This window comes from Equus caballus, chromosome 1 (genome assembly GCF_041296265.1).
Source record: "Equus caballus isolate H_3958 breed thoroughbred chromosome 1, TB-T2T, whole genome shotgun sequence".
Taxonomy (NCBI): Eukaryota; Metazoa; Chordata; class Mammalia; order Perissodactyla; family Equidae; genus Equus; species Equus caballus.
Window position 1 is genome coordinate 93,722,066 of NC_091684.1, and position 22,171 is coordinate 93,744,236.

Sequence of the window (22,171 nt, forward strand, 5' to 3'; positions counted from 1 at the left end):
TCTCTCTCTCTCTCTCTCTCTCTATGTACATATATATATGGCATATAGATATATAGATATTCCCACACTGGGAATGATACTCTGGGACCGGGGTTACCACTGGCAGAGGACAGAAGGAGAAAGAATTCTTGAATGTGTACACAGGTGGCTTTGGTTTATCTGCATGTTTTATTTCTTTTATATGGGTGGTGAGTACTCAGGTATTTATTTTGTTTTGAGCAAAACTTTGTACGTATCTGAAATATTTGTTTTATTTTCTGCCCCAATTGCCCTTTTCCTTTGTAAATAAAAAAGCAGCACATCAGAGCTTTCAAAAACTACCAAAATGCTGGAGGAATGTTAAAAACCATTGCAGAAAGTAGACCTTCAACAAATGTTTGATGAGTGAACACGTGGTTATGAAACCCACAAAATGCAGAATGACGGCCAAATGTATTTTGCGCTGGTCTCGTGCCAAACTCTGGGCCAAGCACTTCTGTGCGTTGTTTACACTGATCCTCACAACACCCCTCGGAGATGGGTAGTATTATTCCTATTCCCACTTTACAGAAACTGAGGCTCAGCCAGAGGGTAAGCCCAGAGCACCAGTTAAGCAACAGATCGAAAAGCTGGATGATTTCGTGCATACACAAACATACCCACGTAGCATGTGCACATCTAAGAAATTTATGGCTACCACCTGGAAACCAGCTATCGCCTGGAAACTTTAATCCCTGGAAAGAAAAAGTCAGTCCTCTTGGCTGGGAATTTCCGCAGTAAGATGACTTCCGTCCCCAGGACAGAGAGCTCTGCTATGATGTCTGCCTAACAAATTCCTGTGCCTCTCCCCTGCGCCGGCAAACCCCTCAAAGAGCAATTTGAAGGCAGTTGACTCAGAAGCATCCAGATCGTCTTCGAGCAGTGGGACTCCAAGAGGCACTCTACAATAAAGCAAATTGGGCCGCTGCGAGTTGAACGGTAATTGTACCCTCAGCCAGATTCTCCCAAGGCTCAGCCTCCTTCCTGGGACCACAGTGGGCACTTCTGCAGGCCGCCTTCACTCTTCCAGGCCACCAGGGTGCTGTTTGACGCACAGAGGCAATCATTTACTTAATGGTACCATGGAGACCCCAAAGAGTTAAGGCAGCTTCCAAAAGGACCTAATTTTTTCCCAAACTGGGACTTGCATGCTGGGAGGATATTGCTCAATATTTTAAAAAACTTTTATTTACTCACATTATCCAAGCGGCACTATCGTGCCTGGTGCTGCCCCTCACATGAAGAAGAGAGAAAGAAAATGATGCTCTGGTCTCCCAAGGAAAATAAGAAAGGGCAAAAACTCTTGAAAAGATGAGAGGAAACCCCAGCTCTTGCATGACAAAGAGAATCCGGCTGGTTTTCAGGTATGACTGTAATATTACAATTTCTCCATTGCTACAGAGTTTGCTGGTTTGGTCTTTAAGTGAGCTCAAAATGTTTCAGAGACTATGAGTTTCCCCTGCTAGTGTGACACAGTTGATTCTTTTCTTTGTAACTTAAAAAAAAAATGATGCGCTAAAACAACAAAAATCTTGTTTCCCCAAGATGGGAATAAACCATGTTGCAGGTCCCACTCCAAGGTGGGGCAGAGTCAGGGATGGCAAGGGAGGGTGTTTATTCTCACCATGTCCTCTGGACAGACACCACACTTGGAAATAATTGTTGGTGATCCTTGTTATTATATTTAATGTTATGTGTCTCTCTTCTACCGTCAGTTGAGTCCACGCTTGGTTTTTATGAGAAAGATTGACCACACTCAATGGCGTAAACTCTGCACCACTGGCAGGGCAGTTAGCCTAAGAGGATCTGTGCACACCTGTGCACATGCACATGTGCATACACATGCATGTGCAAGCACACACACACAAAAAGCACACTCATCTCCAAGAACAACCAATAAGTGTTCGTTCCAATCCCTCCACACTCGGAATGAATGGATTCCTCACCGTTTTGCCCGCCGTTCTGGTTATCTATCACTCTATTACAAACCACTGCAAAATTGAGTGGCTTCAAATGACAGCAGTCGTTTATTTCTCTCATGGATCTGCAACTGGGACAGGGCTCAGCAGGGCCAGCTTTTCTCCACGTCCGTCGGCTGGGGCAGCTAACAGGGGATCTGAGGGCTCCACCTGCAAGCTGGTGCACTCACATGCGGGCAGCTTTGCTGCTGTCAGTAGCAAGCGCATTTGCACACTCAGGGGCTTCGTTTCCATTGCACACAGGCTTTTACTCAGGGCTGCTTGGGCCTCCTCACGACATCGCAGCAGGGTTCTAAACGTGAGTATCCCAAGTGACACGAAGAAGAAACTGCAAGTCTCTGGAGGCCCTGGACCTAGAAATGTCACTTCTGCCCTATTCTATCAGCCAAGCCATCCAGATTCGAGGTGGGGGTGGGGGGACATAGATGCCCATCTCAAAGAGGTCAGTGCGAACCCATTCACAGCATCTCTAATCTGTCACATCCACAGATCCTCCTTTTTTTCTCATGCTGCCCGCCACCCCAGGTTGTCTATCCCAGACAGTGAGGAATTTTACACTAATCTTTGGGGATTCCCTAGCTCATTGCCTGCTTTCTCTCAAAGCACGCATTCTAAGAACAATCTTCAACAACTACGTCTATGTCTCAAGCTGTCCCATGTCTGCTCTTGTCTCATATCTCTGTGAGCTGTGAGCACCTGAAGTGGTTCCGTTTCTGCCAAAGCAAACTGAGCGGGAACTACCCATGCTTGCTGGGAGAATGGCTTCCGCTCTTGGTGTGAGATCCTGTGACAGGACGGGTTCCAGAAGTACCAAGGCCCAAGGCTCTTGGCAGGAAAAGAACAACAGTCAACTGAATCCTTCCTGAAAACTCCACTCTGCACACGGAGAAGTCATTAGCTCTGTGCTGCTTCCTGTGTGATGCAATGAAACCTCAACCTTGTCTGCAACACCATGGAGTCAGCGATCCAAACATCACATGTGTCGGGGGTGACATGCCTCTGTACCCAAGGGGAATGTAGGTACCAGCCAGGCAAAGCCATTGTCCAGTGAGTCACGGGATAGGGAAAGAAACCAGAGGTGCTCTGTTCTACAAAGGCCAACACTGCCTGGGGAGCCCAGTGGTTAACAACAGGCCTGGGGCCGACTGCTTGGGTTAAGTTCTGCTCCCCAGTGACAACTGGACGGCCTTGGCCAAGTTATGCAACATCTCTAAACCTCTCTTTCCTCATTTCTAAAGCTGGGATAAAAATAGCACCCACTTCACAGGGTTATTATGAGGGGTGGTAAACACCAAACAGAATGCCTGGTTTAGTTAGTTAGAGCTTGGTGAATAGTACTAGCCATCATCAGTGAAAGTGGCCCAGGCGCTGGCTAAGAACTCCTTCTGGACCTGTGAAGAGGACTGATGGCCCCTGGGGGAAGAGGAGAGCCTGCAGTTTTGCAGGAGAACTTCGTTTCTGACTCATCCCCTCAGGGCAGGCAGCCCCCTATTGGGGGTCCAACACCCTGAGACTCCATGAAGCTCTTCCCCATTGCCAAGACGGAAGCCAAAATGTTGAGTGGGTTCACTCCTTAACAACTCTGCAGTTTTCCCTCAATTCAGCAGGCAATGGGTCTGGAATTTACTACAGAACCAACCAAGCCCATCTTTGTACCTGCCTAACAGTTAATGCAGATTTATGATTAAGCAATGACGGGGATGAGGGAACAGTTCATCCTCTGCTGTGGGTTTGAGGAGTCGGATATGTGAGAAAGCCAAAGAGGCTAGAGGGAAGTTCTTTAGGAAGGAGATGCCAAAGGAGCAGCTCTGAGGGAGTCTGCTACACAAGACAACACCTGTTGTCAAATCTCAAGACTCACAAGGTCGAGGAAGGTGATGGACACTGAGGCAGGGCACACACTGCTATCAACCTGCACCCAAGCCCTATCTATACGTGGACCACCCCTTCCATGCTGGCTCCGACTGATAAAGAGTCTGGGCCAGTTAGGCTAGATCCCACAATCCAGGGACATAGCCCTTTCCAAGGAGAGGTGACAATTCAAAATCTCTTGTGTGCATTGTCTTAGAACAAAGAATGTTCCAGATCATCTTAATTTTCCTTGGGTCTAAAGTGAAAAGAGCCAGGTATAGAGAGTTGGGTTCTACCACAGAAAGTGGTCCATGACTCTTAGATGCACTCAGTTGTCTCAGAGCCCAATGGGGGCATGGTTTCCATAACAAGCAGCATATGCATAAGGCTCTGATGTCAATGACCACATTCCACAGGAGATGGCATAACTTTCTAAGTCCTGATGTTTCCAGGAGGGTTCTTTATAGATGACCTTGAAGAATACTGTTTTATGGTTACAAAATTCAGAACAGAGTGGTTACAAGCTTGATTTCTTACACAAGGACCCGTATTCCAATGGATGTTTTCGGTCTTCATCGACAGCTCAGATTTTAACTACATTACACTCAAAGGAAAAATACCCACCCTCCCCATGTTCCTTTCCATCCCAACTCTTAATTAAGGAGCCTGGGGGCTGGCTCTCTCGGGGTTTTACTAGTCAGAACTTAATAGAAACAACAGGTTTGTAGACCGGTTGGACTTAATGAAAGAATATATATTTTCAGAAAGTGATAAAAAGCACGTAACATTCTGCCTCCACAAGTTTCATCAGAGGTGGGCCCCGGGGACCCAAAACATAGCAGATTGTGTCAGCAGTTTGGGAGAGTCTTGGCCACAGGATCTCAGACTACGCACGTGCAGTTAGTACCCTGGAGGCTGGGGGAAAGGGACCGGGGACCAGATCTGCCTTCCGTGTGCTGTGGACTTCGCAATCCTCATCTTCTCTCGCCCTCACAGTCTCCGCAAAGGGGTATTGATTCCAGTTCACAGATGAGTGAACTGAGGTTCAGCGATATTGACTAACTTGCTCAAGGATGCACAGCTGACAGGCAAGGGAGCCAGGACTTGCTCTGTCTGACTCGAAAAGCTGTGTGTTCAACAATAGGGCCATTTTGCCTCCAATCACCAGGAGAGGGTTGCGGAAACATGGACCAACACTGAGGTTCAATTTTTATAAGACCTGTTTGCTCTCCGTGCGTTCACAGGCTCCATCACCTCCAGGGTCAGTTAACATTTTATATGAGTTAGGTGGGGTGGGTGGAAGGTACAGGGAGTGGGGGGGGGGGGGGCGGTAAACTGAGGGACCAAGACCAGAATGTGTCTAAAAGGGGTGCCCCTAACCATCTCCATCCAATGGTCAGCATTACATCTACCAAAATTTTCAAGAGAAACTAGAAATCTTATTTTGCATGAAAACTTTCCATTTTCCACTAATTTGTTTACAACCCCTGGAAGCCAAAGAAATCACATGCCGGGTGCTATTCAAAATCATCTGCTCACAACTGGACTCTCCAGGAAGGTAAAACCTCTATCTGTCTTCTTTGCTCTCAAAGCCCAAGGCCCTAGAACAGAGTGTAGGAGTTTAATAAAGACGCGTACAACACTTGCATGACCCCTCAAACCAACCATCTGAAGAAGGACCTAGGCCTCCTTTCAGCCCTGCCAGAGCTGCCCAGGCGGGTGGGAAAGAAACAACCCAGGACCAGCCGCCCAGCAATGCCTGAGCCCAGACACAGTCCCAGTGAATTTTGGGGGGGGTGGGGTGGGGGGTGGCAGGGGCTGCGCATGTGTTTCCTTCCATAAGACAAAGTTGACCTGGGGCCCGAGTGAGACCCAGCTTCCTCTCAGAAGCTGGGCCTGTCAGAGCAGAGAGACTAGGAAGAGAAATCTGAGCCATGGCTCCAAGCCCAGTTCTTCTTTTCCAGCATCTAAGCCCCAGTCATCCAGTCTGTGAAAGGGAATGGATGGGTCCATTCAAGTCCAAAACATGTGAGAAAATAGTGAATCAATGGGCAGTAAGCTTCTTGGCAATTTTTTACAGAAAGACATACCTGAGTACTCATTGCCTCCTACAGATATGATCCCAAGAAGATTCTGAGTCATCTTTGGAAATCTTTAAATATTTCCGGTTAATAAGTTAGATGAAATATATTAACAAAGGGGCTCCCCTATAAAAACCTGCCGAAGCCACCATCTGTCCTACTCTACTTTAAAATGTAAAAAGTTTCTCATATTCTCTGTGCTTTGAATGTAGGTAAATGGTTTTTTTTTAAATAATAACCCAAAATCAATAATCAAGCAAAACTAAGAGCTCATAAAAAGATGCATTTCCAACTGTACAACTAGGCTTCAATACATCCAACTATAAAGCAGACCTCACTGGCAGAAGCTTTGTTCCAAGACAACAAAGGAAATCCCTTGTACCGAACTGTCACCAGTTGCCACTAACCAGAGTGCTGGCCCGGTGGACAGGCTGGGCTTCTCTCGTGTGCCTGTGACCGAGGAGAGAACACTGCTCTGGTGCTCCCCACTGATCGTACCTCGATTTACATCCTTGGCACAAGCTGATGTTCTGGCTGCCCCAGGTCCTCCCTTTGGAGTGAGTGGCGTTTGAGGTTACCAGCCAACCCTGCGACTCACGTCTCAGGATGCATCTTCCTTTCCTGGCTCCCTAAGGAGCTGGTCTCCTCTCTGGCTTCCCAGCTGGGATTGAGGTTGAACAATATAAGTTTTTTAACTAAAGAGACCATATTGCTCAAGAGCCAACCATCCATCCTTTCCAGGCCCTTCGTCATCCTGGAGGTGAGTCTTGCCATCTTTATTGAACAGCATAACACTCCCTCTAAGAACCCATCAGAGACCACCGGTGATGATATTAAAACCGCCAACTTCAGCTTCTGATCATCCCAGCAGTGTTCCCAGAACACTGTCTCATCTTCTTACAGTTTCAAAAACGAAAATACTGACCTTTAGGAACAGCGGGAGAAGACTCAACAGGCCCTTGTGACGTTCACCTGGGCTCCTGTGAGGCAACTGCTGATATTCCAGAAACTTCCTTTCTAGCATCTCCCAGAGAGCAGTGGGGCCGGGGGGCTGCCCTCCATGGGGGTAGTCAGGCTGAGCACCATCGGGCCGTCCTTCATTGTTGGAACCTGGATCCTCAGCTCTGTCTTCAGCCGTTGAAACATCTTCCGCCTCCATGCCGTAGCAAAGCAGATCTGAATTCAGAACAAAAAACAAAAATGGAAAGTTCTCTCACAGCACTTCTCGATGAAGCCGGCTGTGGGTCAAGGTACTGTACTCACTCAGCCAGTTCCTACTGAAGAGGGTTCCTCTAAGAATCTGAAACCTACTAAAATAGAGAAGCCTTTTTTGAAAAGAGATTCCAATTTAGATGTGACTCATATTGACAGCCTAATTTGTGCCAACCACTGTGCTGGGCTCTTTACACAGATGGTCACACGAGAGAGATGGGCATCCTATTTTCTCTGTGTTAGTCAGGAAACTGACGGGGCCGAGGCACACGGGCAGCTGGACGTTCAGTTGAAATCAAACCTATAACACCAAAGCCATTTTTTTTTATTATCTGATGCTGCCTCTCTTTTAAAAGGCTGGGTAAATAGACGTGTAAACATCTCACCAATATTTGTAGAGGCATGTAATTCTGCATCTTCAGTTGTAACTTCCTTCTCCCGCATGAGTCTAAAAGGATATAGATTCTTCATTCTCAGCGTTATTTGGTTCACACTCAATATTTTTAGAGGATGTCATTTGGCTCAAGATGACCCCATGCTAACTTAAAAGAGCTCCTCTGCTAGCGCACACGGGAGCAATTTGTGTGAGCCAGGGTCCTCGCGTCAGTAGGTATAAGGAAAAGAACTTACACGATGAAAATGCCAAAGACTCATCTGCCAGATAGGTAACGAGAAGGTCCCTTTATTTGTATCTTTGACTTTCCAATTGTCATCCTCTTCAGATGACTCATGACTGACTCGCAGCACAACAAACGTTTGTTTATTGTTTGTCTGTGAAGAATGCAGGAAACTCCAAGTAGGGACCAGAATGTCCAGGGTCCCTGCAGGATGCCCTCCTCAACCACAATGTCACCTTGCAGGAGACCATCCCGGAACCTGTCCAGCCACCAACAATCACCAATCACAGGGTAGCAACCGGGCAGACAGACACACAGACGTGGATCCACAGGTGTTTTGCTCTGGCATACAGCAGCTAGGGGGGCGGGGGGTGCATCATGCTTTATTTTTAGCCCAAATGCACCCCCCCTTGCAGGCTAGAATGGGAGATAGCTGAAGATCACACAGCAGATGGACCATCTCTCTTTGAAACCTTCCCACCCTTTACACACATGACTCCTTGAGGCCCTGGCCCTTCCTCTCTCACACAGCCTTATTACTCTCAGGCTTCATTTTCAGAAACTGTTTTCTGATTACAAAAGCCATGTAAGTTCAGTGTTGAAAACTGAGCAGGAACAAATTATCGGGAAGAATATCCAGCTTGCTCATAACCCAGAAAAATAACTGTTCATATTCCAGCTTTTATCCGTGAATATACGGTTTCATAAAAACACACTCATAATCTTGTTGAAGCAAACTTTTTATTTATACTTTTGTTTTTGTTGGTTGGCTGGCCAGGGCGTGGTGGGGTTGGGTTTCCTTTTTGAGCTTGGCCCTCTGGGACAGGGGGTAGGGTGCCTCACGTTGCTCAGTCCCCGCACAGTCTCTTCCCTGACCTGGACCAGGCTGCATTCCAGCTTTGATGGTTTATTCATTTATTTCTCAGCCTTCCGTTCCCCACTCCCACTCCTTTCTTCCCCACCCCACCCACCCCTCATGCTTGATAGCAGGCATCCTTATAACACACGGCACAGGTGCCTGGTGTCTGAACGCACGCATATGAAGTTCTTCGAATGATTTTCTGCATCTTTTCTGTACTTACTTTTGTGCTCAACATCATGCCCTCAGACCTAACCACGTGGCTCTGTGTTTGTCAACTTCATTTCCTCGAACTGCTGCCCTGGGTTACAAAGTGGGCATCACGTGCCTATCTGACTGTTTGCTCCGCAGTGACGGACAGCTAGATTGCCCATGACTTCCCGTTCCGCCGTCGGTCCCGTCCTGGACATTCCCACGCGGGTCCCTCGTGGGGCTGCATGTGACTGGCTCTGGGTGTGAACACAGGCGCAGGAGTGCTGAGTCAAGGGCATATGCTGCTCAATTCAACTAAGTACCACCAGCTCAGATACCTCCAGAAGGCTGGGGCCAGACGGTGCTGCCCCCAGGCTCCCCTACATCTCATCGCCACCCCCACCTGGCAACCCCCACATTTCCAATGTTTGCCAATCCAAGCGAAGAAAAGTGACCCCTCATTGTCATTTCAATTTTTGTTTCCCTAGCTTGCTGATGAGTCTGAGCATCTCTACATGCATCTTAGCCTTCTGGATTTCCTCTTCCACCAACTGACTGTTCACCGCCTTTGCTTATTTTTCCTTTCCTGTCTTTTACCTGTTGCTTGGCCAGAGCTCATTCTAGAAACTGATCCCCTGTTGGTTTTAAAAATCACCACTATCTTCTCTCGGTCCATTTTTCTCAGGAATTAGTTCATAACTTCCTTTTCTGCCACAAAAACGTATCATGAATATTCTCCACGTCGTCAAAGATCCTCTGTGTCTTCATTTTTAGTGGTGTTTGGTGACTATGGAGCTATGTTGCTCATTTGTTTAAGCAATCTTCTACACTTAGGCATTTCAGTGGTTTCCGATTATTCGCTACAATAAACAATACTGTAATTACAGGCCTGTGTCCAAGCTTTTCTACATATTCGTGATTAAAATAACAGATTGTAATACATTCTTAAATTCCTAAGAGAAAATAGATGGATCTAAAGATAGGTAAGTTTTTCAGGTTCTTGACACATATTTCCAAACACCGTCTCCCAAAACACCTTATCAATGTACCGTTCTCCAACCAAGAGTGTACAAGAGTTTACCCTTCCTTAGTTATCCTTTTTTTTTATTCTTGCCGATTTGAGAGGTAAAAAACCAAAGCATCGCCGTTGTTTGTCGCTGCGTCTCTGGTGGTAATGTGAGGAGCTGAGCATCTTTCTGTATCTGTTGCTCTGTCTCCTTCAGGGGTCCCTGCGGTGGCTTTCTGGGGTCAGACGCATCTGACTCCTTGAGTCCCCTGCAGGAGGTCTCAGCTACTGCCCATGGCTGTAATTGCCCCTCAGAGCCACGAAGCCGCTGCACGTCAGCTCGGTGCAGGAAGGCCATCGCGCCTATATCAGGATTTGGCACAGAGCAGAGGCTCAATGAAATGCTACTGAACAAGGGGATGAATTAACCTTTATGCTGATGGCACCTGAATCTCTCTCTATTGCCCAGACCCTCTTCTAAACGAGTTCTTTTTTCTCACTCCAAGATTTCTATTTGGATTTCCCCCCAGACTCTGAAAGTCACGACATCCAGTCAACCGCCATGCCCATCGCCAACAGAGCCAGCCCCAAGGCCAGCACGGAGCGCCAAGCTAAGTGTTGTCTCCATCTTCTAAAAGGCATCTTGTGGCCATGCCTGCAGGCACCACTAACCAATTCATTCAATAAAACGTGTCTGAAGCCCTGTCGACCCGCCACATTGGCAGCATAAGGAGGTGAGAAGATGAAGGGAGCATCCGGTCAGAATGGGGAAACGGGGCGCTGGGGAAGTGGCCGGACATCCAGGGGAGAGCTCAGAGCTGACCGCCTCAGAACGCCTGTGCAGTTAAGAAGCCATGTTTATTGCAGTGAAACGCTTGGCTCGAGTTCCCTTGAATAGACAGCGATTTTTGAGAAACAAGAATTTCTAGCAAATGGGGATCTGTGAAACCCTGTGGAGGCTGACTCAAACGTCAAGCTGTGGCCGCCCCCTCCTGTGAGTCTGCCCCTCCCCCTAGGCCTGGTGGGGTTTTGTTGTAAAAGGAAGGAAGAAGGAAGCAGCCTTAAATCATTCTAGCCCCCTTCATTATCCAAAGCGCCCTTTGTAATGACCGGCTGCTCCTTATCCAGAGTGAAAAGGGACAAGTTGAGGGTGAGGGTCCCTGGGGGTCCAGGTCAGGGCTGGCGTTGGGGTGAGGCAAGTGAGGCATTTACCTCAGGCACAAGATTGAAGGGGGCGCCATAAATTGCAGCAGCCAAGGTGAATGACATCTGAATGCAATATTTTTAAAAATCAAAACAAATGACCCCCAAAATCCGTGATAAACAAAATGTCAAAATTTTAAACAAAGACAGGATCTGACCTTGTAGTTGCCAGACCCCACCTCACTGACTTCCTGCTATGAGAATTCGAGCTGAGGGCATTTATCACAAGAATCAACAAGTTCGACCCCGGCCACTTCCAGGCCTGAGCTTCCGTGGCTTCGGCTCTTGTACACGTAGTGTTGTGGCCACAAGCACAGACTCTGGAGTCAGTCTGCTCCGGTTTGAATCTAATGATCGTAGACTAAGTGATGAAACTCATCCCCGCCTCAGTGTCCTCCATGTAAAATGGGGCAATAACAGGGCCCCTCATTGGGTACCGTTCGGAGGAAGTCAGTGCTCAACACCCATCAGTGTTAGCATCGGGGGGCGTCCCCCTGTACCACTTCCCTTCATCTTCCCACCATCCAACGATGTCAAAATCGTTGGCTTTTCCAAAAATGGTACCGAGGCTGGGAACAGAGAAGTCACCTGCCCCGGGGTCCCATTGTCCATCGGTGGCCAAAGCAGACTCCACCCTGTGTCTGTGAACAGCAATGCCCACCAGAGGCTGAGCTCCGATGAGGCCCAGGGTGAAGAGAGGGGCTTGGCGACCTGCTTTGCTGGTAACACAGGGAAAGCTCGCCACCCTAGAAAGGTTTCTTAGAGGGTGGAAGTTTTTTTTGGGGGGAGGGGGGAGGGAAATGTGGCCTTGGTAAGACCAAGAAGCAGAGGCTGCAGGGGGTCCCAGGGTCTCCAAAAGAGGACAAGGTCCCCCTTTGCTGGCGAGCTGTTTCCCAGTTTGGGTCAGGCTAGGGGCATGTGACACAGAGCCCAGTTTCATCACAGCTCGTCCGCATGGCCAGGTAGACTAGAAGCCCTGCTTTCCTGCAGCCTGCATGCGGCAAGTGAGAGGCAGCTGTGCAAGAACCTGCCCACTCGTGCAGCCCCGAGGCAGCGGATGCAGTGGGGCTGGGGTAGGAGTCAGAGTGCAGAGGCCTGGTCCCAGCTTGTCCTCTGTGGTGGCTTAATCAAGTTTATTCCCCTCTCTGAGACTAGGTCTCTCCTCATCGGAATGGCCATGGTGATCTCAGTTCCACCTTCTGGCCTCTGTGCATTGACCACAGAAGAGACACAGGACAGTGAGTCAGTGCAGAACAGCTGGAGAGGCCCCTGAGTGGGCTGAGAGCCTGGGGGCTGTGTGTGGTGAGGGGTCGCAGGGAGGCGCTCCCCTCTCTGTGCAGTGTGCAAGAAGGAGGCATTCCCTATGACCTCAGTGGCATCAGGGTTGGCAGTGACCATGCAAGCCCCCAGCCCACTGGTGTCACCATCCATCCTTACTCCCATCCCACTCACTCTGGACAGATCCGGGGCATCATGTAGAGTTTCAGAAGCAGGGCTCCCAGGGCATCCTGCTTGCAGCTGCCACACAGGAGGGTAACATCTGGAGCCTGAAGACTCAGCTGTATTGCTGATGTTTTGCTTGCTAACCAATATTCGATTGACTATTTCATCACTGACTCTTGTGTGGTGATTCACCGACAGGTGGGTCTCAGGGTACGAGATGTGATGGAGCAGCCCTTGGAGCTAAGAGGCCAGGAAGCTATTCTGGGGGAAATGGAGCAAGAAAGTGAGTGGAGCCACCCTCCAATGCGGTAGGGCAGAGGGAAGCCTGGAGCTCAGCACATTCTGCAGAGAAACTCAGATCTGGCGAGAGTCACTATGATATAGTTCAAGATTCAAGCTCCTGCCCCCTTTCTTGTCCGTCCCCTTTCTGGATGGTACGCCCCAGGGTGCAGGGGCATGCCTGTGTGCCGTCTACACCATGGGCAATGGCCCCCATGCCCCGGAGCTGGCAGAGCCTCTGTAACAGATGACACAGAACAGAACAGCGACTTCCCATGCGAGGCTGTCAACGATCTGTTTTCCTTTCCACTCCAAAGTCAGTTCCTCACTGCATGTCAGCAGATCCAAACCCTCTTGCTCCTGTGTCAGCAAGGACCTGGCCTCCACCGGAAGCCTTCAGAAAAACATAAACCCATTCTTGTTCCAAAAACTTGCGCAGAGCGGGGCTAGGCCCAGCTTCCTTCTTCCCCACCATCTCTCGTTAACAGGAGAGCTTACAAGTTAAAAGCAAATTGAAAATCAAAAAGGAGGAGTCCGGGGCTGGGACAGGGCGGGGGCGGTGGAGGGGGCAGGGGAGAGAAGGCGTAGTAATTTCGACACTCTGCTCACATCTCACTCCATAGCCCACTGTAGCTGATCAGAACTACTGAGAAGGGCGACAGCATTCTCATCGGAGAAATGTAGATTAAAGCCACACCCAATACCAGGACACACTTGTTAGGATGTCTTCAAAAAACAAACAAAAATTGATAAGTGCTGGCAAGGATGCACAGCAACCACAGCTCTCACCCTTGAGGTGGGAATGCAAATGCTACAGACACTTTGGAGGACAGTGTGACAGTTTCCGAGAAAGTAAAGCATATACCCACAAATACACTCCTAGGTATTTACCCTAGAGAAATGAAAACTTACGTTCATATGAAAACCTACGCATGAACGTTTATAGTAGGTCTATTCATAGCTGCCAAAATGTGGAAAGAACCCAGATGCCCCTCAAGGGGTGAATGAAGAGACATAAATTCAGCTACATCCCCACAATGGGATGCTTCTCTGCAGGGAAAGGGACACACCACTGATGCACACAGCGACCTGGACGGGTCTCAAAGGCCTTGAGCCGAGGCACAGGAGCCAGTCTCGGAAGCCTGCACATGCTGTCTTATTCTGTTTATATGATACTCCAGAAAAGGCAAAATTATAGGGACAGAAAATAGATGTGTGGTTGCAGGGGTTGGCGGTAGGAGGGTGGCTCCAACAGGCAGAAGGGAACTTTTGGGGGGATGGAAATGTTCTTTCCCTTAGCTGTGGTGGTGGTCACACAACTGTGTGTTTCTCCAAAGGGCACACTAGAAAGGGTAACACATTTTGTACGTGCATTAGGCCTCAGGAAACCTGACTTATAAAAACCAAACGTTCTGAGGTGGAAAGAGGACTCACAGAAAAGCTGGAGGCAGAGGTTTTAGCCCCATCACCATCTTTGTCCAGTACAACAGGGATACAATACAGGTTTAATCACGTAGTCACTCCACTCACTGAGAGCTGACTTTCTCCTAGCTCTGCATTCTTATCTCCGTGTCGTCTCACTTTGTCTTCACGACAACACCCCACAAGGGAGCCAACAGGAGCAGTACTTCACAGGGGCTGAAAGCCAGGCTCAGAGAGACTGAATGGCTTCCCCAGGAGGCCACCACGGAGTGCTGTGTGTCTGACTCCAAAGCCCAGTGGCTTCTCCTTAGCCACACCCCCTCCTTCCTCGGAATGTCACAAGGCAGGGACAAGATGAAAGCTCCTGGGAACATAAGACACACTCGGACGGGGCTCACGTGGGACCCTCCCAGGCCTCGGTCTCCGCGTCAGCCAAGGGTGGAGACTCCGCTCCAAGTTGCCATCCACTTGTCTGCCCATTTAAGAGAACTATATTTATAAGTGACCATTTTGTCAAATTGGCTAAACTAATAGACAAGGTGGGTCAATTATAAAAAGTAGATGGACACCCCCAAAAGAATTGAAACCAGGACATCAACAGATATTTGCATACCCAAGGTTATAGCCTGATTATTTACAATAACACAGAGGTGGGAAAAACCCAAATGTCCATCAATGGCTGAATGGATAAAGAAAATGTGGTCCATCCATATGATGAAATATTACTTGGCCTTAAAAAGAAAGGGAATTCTGACCCATGCTACAACATGGATAAACCTTGAGGACATTGTGCTCAGTGAATTAAGCCAGACACATATGGAAAATACTGTATGATTCCACTCATATGAGGCAAGGAAGTCGTCCAATTCATCCACACAGAAAGTAGGATGGTGGTTTCCAGGGGCCGAGGGGAGGGGAAAATGGGAGTTAATGTTTAATAGGTGCAGAGTTTCAGTTTGGCAAGATAAAAAGAGCTCTGGAGATGGATGGTGGTGATGGTTGCACAACAATGTGAGTGTATCTAATGCCACTGAACAGTACACTGAAATAGAGTCAAAGTGGTAAATTGTATGTTATACATATTTTACCTAAATAAATAAATATTAAAGGAAGAGAGTATAATTCATCCGGTTTGCTGACTATAATAACAATAATAGCATCTACTGAGCACTTGCTCCACGCTGGGCCCCGTGCCGAGGGCTTTGCACACATAGCTGCTGTAATTCGCCCCAGCCCACGGCACAGGGACTGCAGGCTATGTTCTGACCCCCCTTAGAGTTGCAGAGATGGAGTCCCCAAGAATTTTAGTAGCATCTTCAGGGTCACGGAGCTGGCGTTTTCAAGAGTGGGACACGAGTTCCCCTCTGGCACCAGGCTTCCGTGTACGCTTGCTGCACACCCAGCCTTGTGTTGGAAGGACTGTGGGGAAGTCAATTGTGGAGGCTCTGTGTCCACCCCTGGGTGAGCTCTGGGCAAAGAGGACAGACATAGTACAGAAGCAGAGGCACAATGAGACTCAGCGACAGGATCAGAGGGCATAGGAGACAGAAGTGGCTTGGACAGCATAAGTCCCCAAGAACTTGCCGAAAGTGGGCAAGAGCATTGGAATTCCCATAGGATGTGCTATAGGGCCGGTGGCACAGTCTATAGAACACACAAAGGGAAGGAGTAGAGGGTAGATGTGGAGACTAACATCAAGGGAATGACAGTCTTGGGGTTTCCACGTGAGTCCGTGAGGAAAGAGTTGGCAGGTGGTGAAAACACTCTGAGACTTCCCTTTGACATGACCTGCTTGGCTCAGCAGCCAGCCTGCGGATGGTGCTGAGGCCAGTAGTCAAGACCTTCAGCCTAAAACCTGCCCTCCAGGAGAAGGTGCTCCTGAAGGCAGTGGTCCTAAAACTTTGCCATGCATCAGCATTCCCCGAGGAGATAAGTAAAACCCAGATTTCCGGACCCCACCCCTTGAGGGCTGATTCAGTAGGTCTGGGGTCAGGCCCAAGAATTTGTATCGCTAGCAAGTTTCCAACAGAGGCAATTGGTTCAGGGGCCACACCTTGAGGACCACCAGGCGCCACATCTTGGGGACTACCAGGGGCCACACCCTGAGGACCACCAGGGGCCACATCCTGGGGACTACCAGGAGCCACAGCTTGAGCACCACCAGGGAGCACAGCTCAAGCACCACCAAAGGCCACCCTTTGAGGACCACTGCCCAAAGAGATGCCTTGGACAGGGCCTTTGGAAGCAGAAATGTCTTGTCATCTAGAGTTTATGTAGCGTTGCTGCAAGCCCTGACCACCCCTCCTGCTCCTACTGGCTTTGAGGGTCCCCACACTGCAGGCCCCCAAACCAGAGATCTCTGAACACGGAACAGGTGCCCTTCTTTCCTGCCTGCCGTACCCAGAGGCCATACAGCCTGCTCTCAGGATGGCGCAACCACGACCCACCCCGGCTTCCCCTTGGTCACCCAGAGAGCCCTGTCCACGGACACTCCCCCACCTCCCATGGCCTTGTCCTCATGCTGCCTCCTCTCACACCTCGCCCTGCTGCAAGGGTGAGCACTAGCCGTCCATGGAAGGATGAGTGGAGAAACAGCAGAGCTTTGTCTGAACTGCGGCAGGTGCTCTGCGGGGCCCGAGGGTGCCCGCTGGGTCTGCACCAAGCTCCTGAATAGCCGACATTCATGAGAGACCTCTGGTCTCACTCAGAGCTCAGTGATGCTGGACAAAGTCCTGCGGAACGTCCTCAGCCAGAGCTTTCCACCCACTCTGAATTCTACCAGCATCTGTTGAGCAGGTTCCATGCAGCAGCCACGGCCTTAGACTGCATCTTCTTAAGAGCATGCGGCCAAGGAGGAGCCCTACTTGGGTTGTGGACAAAAGAGCCTCCTATCCGTCTCTGCAGCAAAGAACAAACTGAAGGAAAACTGGACATAGGACTGCAGACCACGGGCCCCCGAGAGAGGGAGGTCATCAGCAACACGCTGAAACGAAGGGTCCTTCCACCTGGAGCTGCCTCACCTCCTACAAGGCTGCTGCTCACATCCCGACCTGATCTGAACAACCAGAACTGCTGGCCGGAGAGCTGGAACGGGACCATGTTCCCTGCACAGCCAGGAGCCCCCCATGGTGGCGCTCTCTGTTGTCCAAGGATGAAATCAGAGCATCTCAAAATGTCAGGAAATCTGTGCCATCTCTTAGGCTGGACCACAGACAAAAGGTGGGATTTGGCATCAACAGACCCAGGTTCTCGTGCCAGCTGCTCATGCTGTGAACTGTGGAGTGTCAGGAGTGACTCCCCAAAAGGCCAGCCCTCATCTGAAAAATGTGCCACTGGGAAATGCCATGAGATGGCAGAGTGAGACAGCACGGCAGGGGCTTAGTGAAGGGTGCGCGTCTCTCCTCAGAGGCCCTTTGGCAGCCGGGACCCAGGATTGTGGGAAAAGGAACCTGAGAGCAGCAGTGGCAGACACGGAGTGCCCCAGGGGAGATGAGCGGGCTTCTCAGAGGGGGCAAAGAGATGGGGCGGGGCAGGGAACAAGCTCAGTGCCAGCAGACAGACCCCAGTTGGCTGCAGGGAAACCATGGGCATTACCAGAAATAGTGCTGCAACCGAGTCACGAAGGACCTGGGAAGTCAGGCTGACATAGTTAAATGTGGTGCTCTAGGCAATGGGGAGACCTCGAAGGTTCTGAAAAAGAAAACACACAGCAAACACAGTTCTGGAAAGGTTATTCCTGGCCAGCAACCAGCCAGGCCTGGAACAGGGAGAGATAAGGAGAAAGAAGAGCAGGGAGGCTGAGGCAACCGCAGGTGCAGGCGATGAACACTCCAGTTAGAGGGATCACCTTGGAGACAGAGCAGCAAAGGGAGCTCCAAGATCATCCAGAGGGATGAAGAACCCGCTGGAAGAGCTTAGAAATAGAGCAAGCACCACCAGCCCAGGCAGCAACCAGTACCACCGAGGGGGCCTCGCTCCCCGGGGATTACCACTTAGCTGGATGGGAGGGCCCCAGGCACGAGTGTTTTCTACAAGGTCTCAGGTGATTCTGGTGTGTCCCCAGGAGAGGTGAGGGCCTCAGAAGATGTTGGAAGCCGCTGGAGGAGCGTCCTGCTAAAGCATCCCAGAGCTGGGCAATGCTTAGGGAACTGAGGCCCGGAGAGGCGAGTGGCTCGGCGAACATCCCAGAGCTGGTGGGGAGAGAGCTGGGACCTACCTGCTCCCCAGCAGGCCCTGCTGTCCCAAGGCCAGACAGCATCTCCTGGGTTAAGCACCAGACCCAGCGTCACGCCAGCTCTGTGTGTCTGGAGATGGGCCCTGTGAGTCTGGGCTGTGGGACGGCCTCCGGCATCGATTCCCTGGTAAGACAACACCCCTACTCTGAACCTAGACTTTTCGGCTGGGCCTGTCTCACCCCCTCCCCGCCCAGCTCCAGGGGCAGGCTGACCCAGAGCAGCGCCAGACAGATCTGATTCAAAACCTAGCTCTAATTCTTTCTAACCTGTGGCCTTAGTGACGCAGGCTCTCTGAGGCTCAGTGTCTGAAGCTGTAAAACGGGAATAATGTCTTCCTCACAGGTTGTGGAAAGAATTAAGCTAGAGAATGTACGTAAGAGCATGTACAGCACAGGCTGGGTGTCCATGAAGCACCTATTCTTCTTGTCCCCAGATGGCAGGTCTCACAGTAGAGCCTCAGCCCCACACAGGCCCCACCTCATCCCCACTGTGCACCTCGCTGCCTAGAAGCCCACTAAATCTCCCTGCGCTTCCCAAGGGAGCCTCAGCCCACAGGGCCCTCTGCTCTGGGGTCTCAGTCACTCTTTGGGGTCCAGCCTTGAGGCTGGGGTAAGATGCCCTGGTCCCACCCTCGCCCCAGCTTCTCTTCTGCATCACAACCCCACTGGCATGGCCACGGAGTCTGTCCAGTCTCAGGTTTGTCACCACGAGGAGTTGGTCTGAATGTACATCAGGACACAAAGTGGACCAAATTGAGACCTTAAAGGTGGGGGCCTGGGAGGGCACGGCAAGAGGGCTAGAAATGAGGATGCGGCCATCTCGAAGATAAAGGGTGGAAACAGGAGCAGAAGGGCTGTCCCCTAGAGTGAGGCCACAGGATAAAAACAAGAGCACGTGCAGGGGGCACCAGAGGAGGGGCAGGCCGGGCAACGGCAGCTCCACAGACAAAGGCTGGGGGGACAGAGGAGAGGGCAGCACCAGAGGTGTCCTGAGGCCCAGTGTCCAGCTCCAGGGCAAGGACTGGGGCACAGCCAGCAATCACCCTGGTGCTGACCCCAACCCACTCCGGTTGTCGAGAGTCAAGGCAGAGAGCCCAGGACCCCACATCCTGCCTCCAGTGACTCAGGAGGAGAAGGAGATAGCACAGGTTGTTTCCAGAAGGTCAAAAATTCCCCTAAAGACTAAGATGGGGACTCCACCTGGCAGGAACTGGGCAGGTTGGGCAACACCTCCCATGGCCCTCCACGCTTCCTTTTTCTGATTCCAGTCCGTGCACTCCTGGCCAGCTCACACCTCTGTGGTTTTTGCAACAGCAGCAGAATATAGGAACTCCTGCGTCCTGCCAAAGGGGCCTAGTTCTGTGTCTCGGTATGTGTACTGACTTCCACATTGCTGAAAATTGCCAGGGAGCAGTTCCCCTGGCCAGACCCCAGAGCTTAGCTGCAACCGAGCTATCGCTGTCAGCACAAGACCTCAGCTGGTGACAGCACAGTAACAAGAAGCCCAGCCCCCATCATCAGAGCCTCTCCAATGAGGGAGCTAAGCCGGGGCTGGGTCTCCACTGGAATGTAAGGAAATGCTATTTAAGTGAGAACGGCCATGATGAGCATCTACTCACAGAGCCATCAGTGTTCTGTAACCTTAGAAAACTCGTCAGGTAGATATTACCATTCCCATTAGACAGATGGGGAAAGCAAGACTGAGAGAAATTGAGATTCAGAGAAAACAGGTAACTTATTTGAAATCAAACTACTAATAAGCGTCAGAATTTAAGACCCAACCCAGCCTCTTCTGGCTTCAAAGCCCCTGCTCCCTTTCCCCACTCTGGGCTGGCTTGAAACAGTGGTCAGCAGTGTAAGGATATGCCTCAGGGACGTCTCAGGGACGAGCTGGAAATGCTTACTCCAGCAGCGCTGCAGGGGTTCCCCGGCTGGCCTTGCAAAGTTCTTGCTGACCCCTAGGCCATAGGAGGTTAAGCTCACACCGCAAGCAAGCAGGCCGGAGCAGGACCCTGTGGTCTTGCCATCCCCCAGGAAATAGTTCTTCTCTGGGAACCACAAGGCTAAGGCACTAGCCCAGCATGAGGTAGGCACCAGCCAGCCAGTCACTCCTGGGCTGACACCAGCAGCACACCCAGCGCTCATCACTGAGCCTCCCGGCTGAGCCACCAGATCTGTGGCTCTACTTGGCTTTCTCTGCGTGGAGGGTTGTCTGGTTATTAAACATGTAAGGAGCAGAATCACCCCTGGTCCACGCCCTGGACCTGAAAGCTCACGGTCAGGGCAGCAGCGAGGAAGCAGACACAGGGGGGGTCAGTGCTGGGCAGGGAGGTGCCTGTCTGTGGGGCACAGAGGAGGCTCATGGCCCAGCCTGGGAGGCGCCTGGGTCTGGAAGGGCGTCTCAGAAAAGATGGTGCCCATGATGGGCACTGAGGGCCAAGGAAGAGGTGCTCTCAAATCCAGATGGACAGACACTCCAGGCAGCATCCGTGTTCAGGGACGTGGATGGGGTTCAGAGAGGCCAGAGCACAGGGAGCAGAGATGGGGTGAGGGTGCGGGTAGTGAAAGGGTTGTGAATGCCAGGAATGGACATGGCCCTCGTTCCATGCAGTGGTCCTGGCAGTCACTGTGGGGCTCTCAGTAAGGAGCAACATGGACGGTGTACAGTGACCCTGTGCTAGATGCTGGGCCTGCCCAGAGAGCCAGCCCCTGCCTCTAGGTGCTCAATGGCAGCCAAGGAGAGAAGGCAGGAAAAGGGATGCTACAATATGATGCCTGAGATAAACCCTTTGGTGCAGAGATCCAGCACAAAGGGAGCAGAGGGAGGAAGCAGATTGTTGGGGAGGAGATGGGGTGGGATGAAGGTGGAAGACGGTAGGAGGGGCTTCACAGAGGCAGGGTCTTTGGAGAGGGAGCCTGAGGGGAGGAGAAATAAGGCTGTGGGCAGATTCAAGAGAATTGCTTCCAGTGGAAGGACACGTAAAGGGACGGGAGAGGGGAGGCTGAACCGTAGATGGTTTCGTACTGCTGGGAGACACACGGGGTAGGAGAAGGGTGCACAGTGTGGGAGGGGCTAGGGCAAGAAGGTCTCCAGACCCTGAGCTGCCCCGAGTCCACTCGTCAACCTCCAAACTCCAGGAGGAGTGAAACCACCAGGACTTTGCAGCATCCTTTATGCTTCTCAGGCTACTCGTGCGAGAGATGAAAAGATTTCCAGGATCAGTTGGCTCATGTCCTTATCCTATTTAGCTTATTAAATTGCAAGTATAATTTGGTCAGAAAATAAGCACAAAAACCACTAGTTAACCTATCAAAGGAATCTAGAAGTATGCATTCCTGTAAGGATTTAAGCATCTCTTAATTCTCGCAGAATTAATTACTAAATTAAAGAATTTAAGAATTCTTAATACTTGTGGATCATAAAATTCTCAATAAAGGAAGGGCACAGGCCACCTGCACTGCACATAAAGAGAGTTAGCAGTTTTCCCGGGCTCCCTGTCCTCTACCAAGCCAGGAAGATCTGGATCCAGAAAACTCTGCTTTTAGGTTAACGAGAGAAAGAGACAATTGCAGATGCAACCTTGCCGTGTGATGCTTTTTCAGCACAATGCAGAGAAAGGAAACACATTGTTGGCAGCTGGGAGGCAGATGTGTCGGCCACTGAGGTGAGTCTCTTCAGCCCTCTGTGACTCAGTTCCCCACCTGAAACACGAGGTGTCTGGAATAGATGCCCCTTACAGGTCTGTCCACTAATAGAGGTCTAGTTCTCAAATTA

The 22,171-nt window shown here is 50.5% G+C and overlaps 1 protein-coding gene across 6 annotated transcripts in view; it reads right to left on the minus strand.

The window, feature by feature from the left end:
- The window catches only part of WDFY4 (WDFY family member 4), a 299,923-nt gene that overhangs the window by 263,639 nt on the left and 14,113 nt on the right, over positions 1-22,171 (minus strand). For 4 of the 6 annotated variants that reach the window (XM_023648250.2, XM_023648246.2, XM_014733715.3 and 1 more), the window contains exon 2: positions 6,855-7,105. The exons of the other annotated variants lie outside the window; for them this stretch is intronic. In XM_023648250.2, coding sequence (XP_023504018.2) covers positions 6,855-7,088 — 234 coding nt within the window. In that variant the 5' untranslated portion in view covers positions 7,089-7,105. The remainder of the gene's footprint in view (positions 1-6,854; positions 7,106-22,171) is intronic. 6 annotated transcript variants of the gene reach the window in all.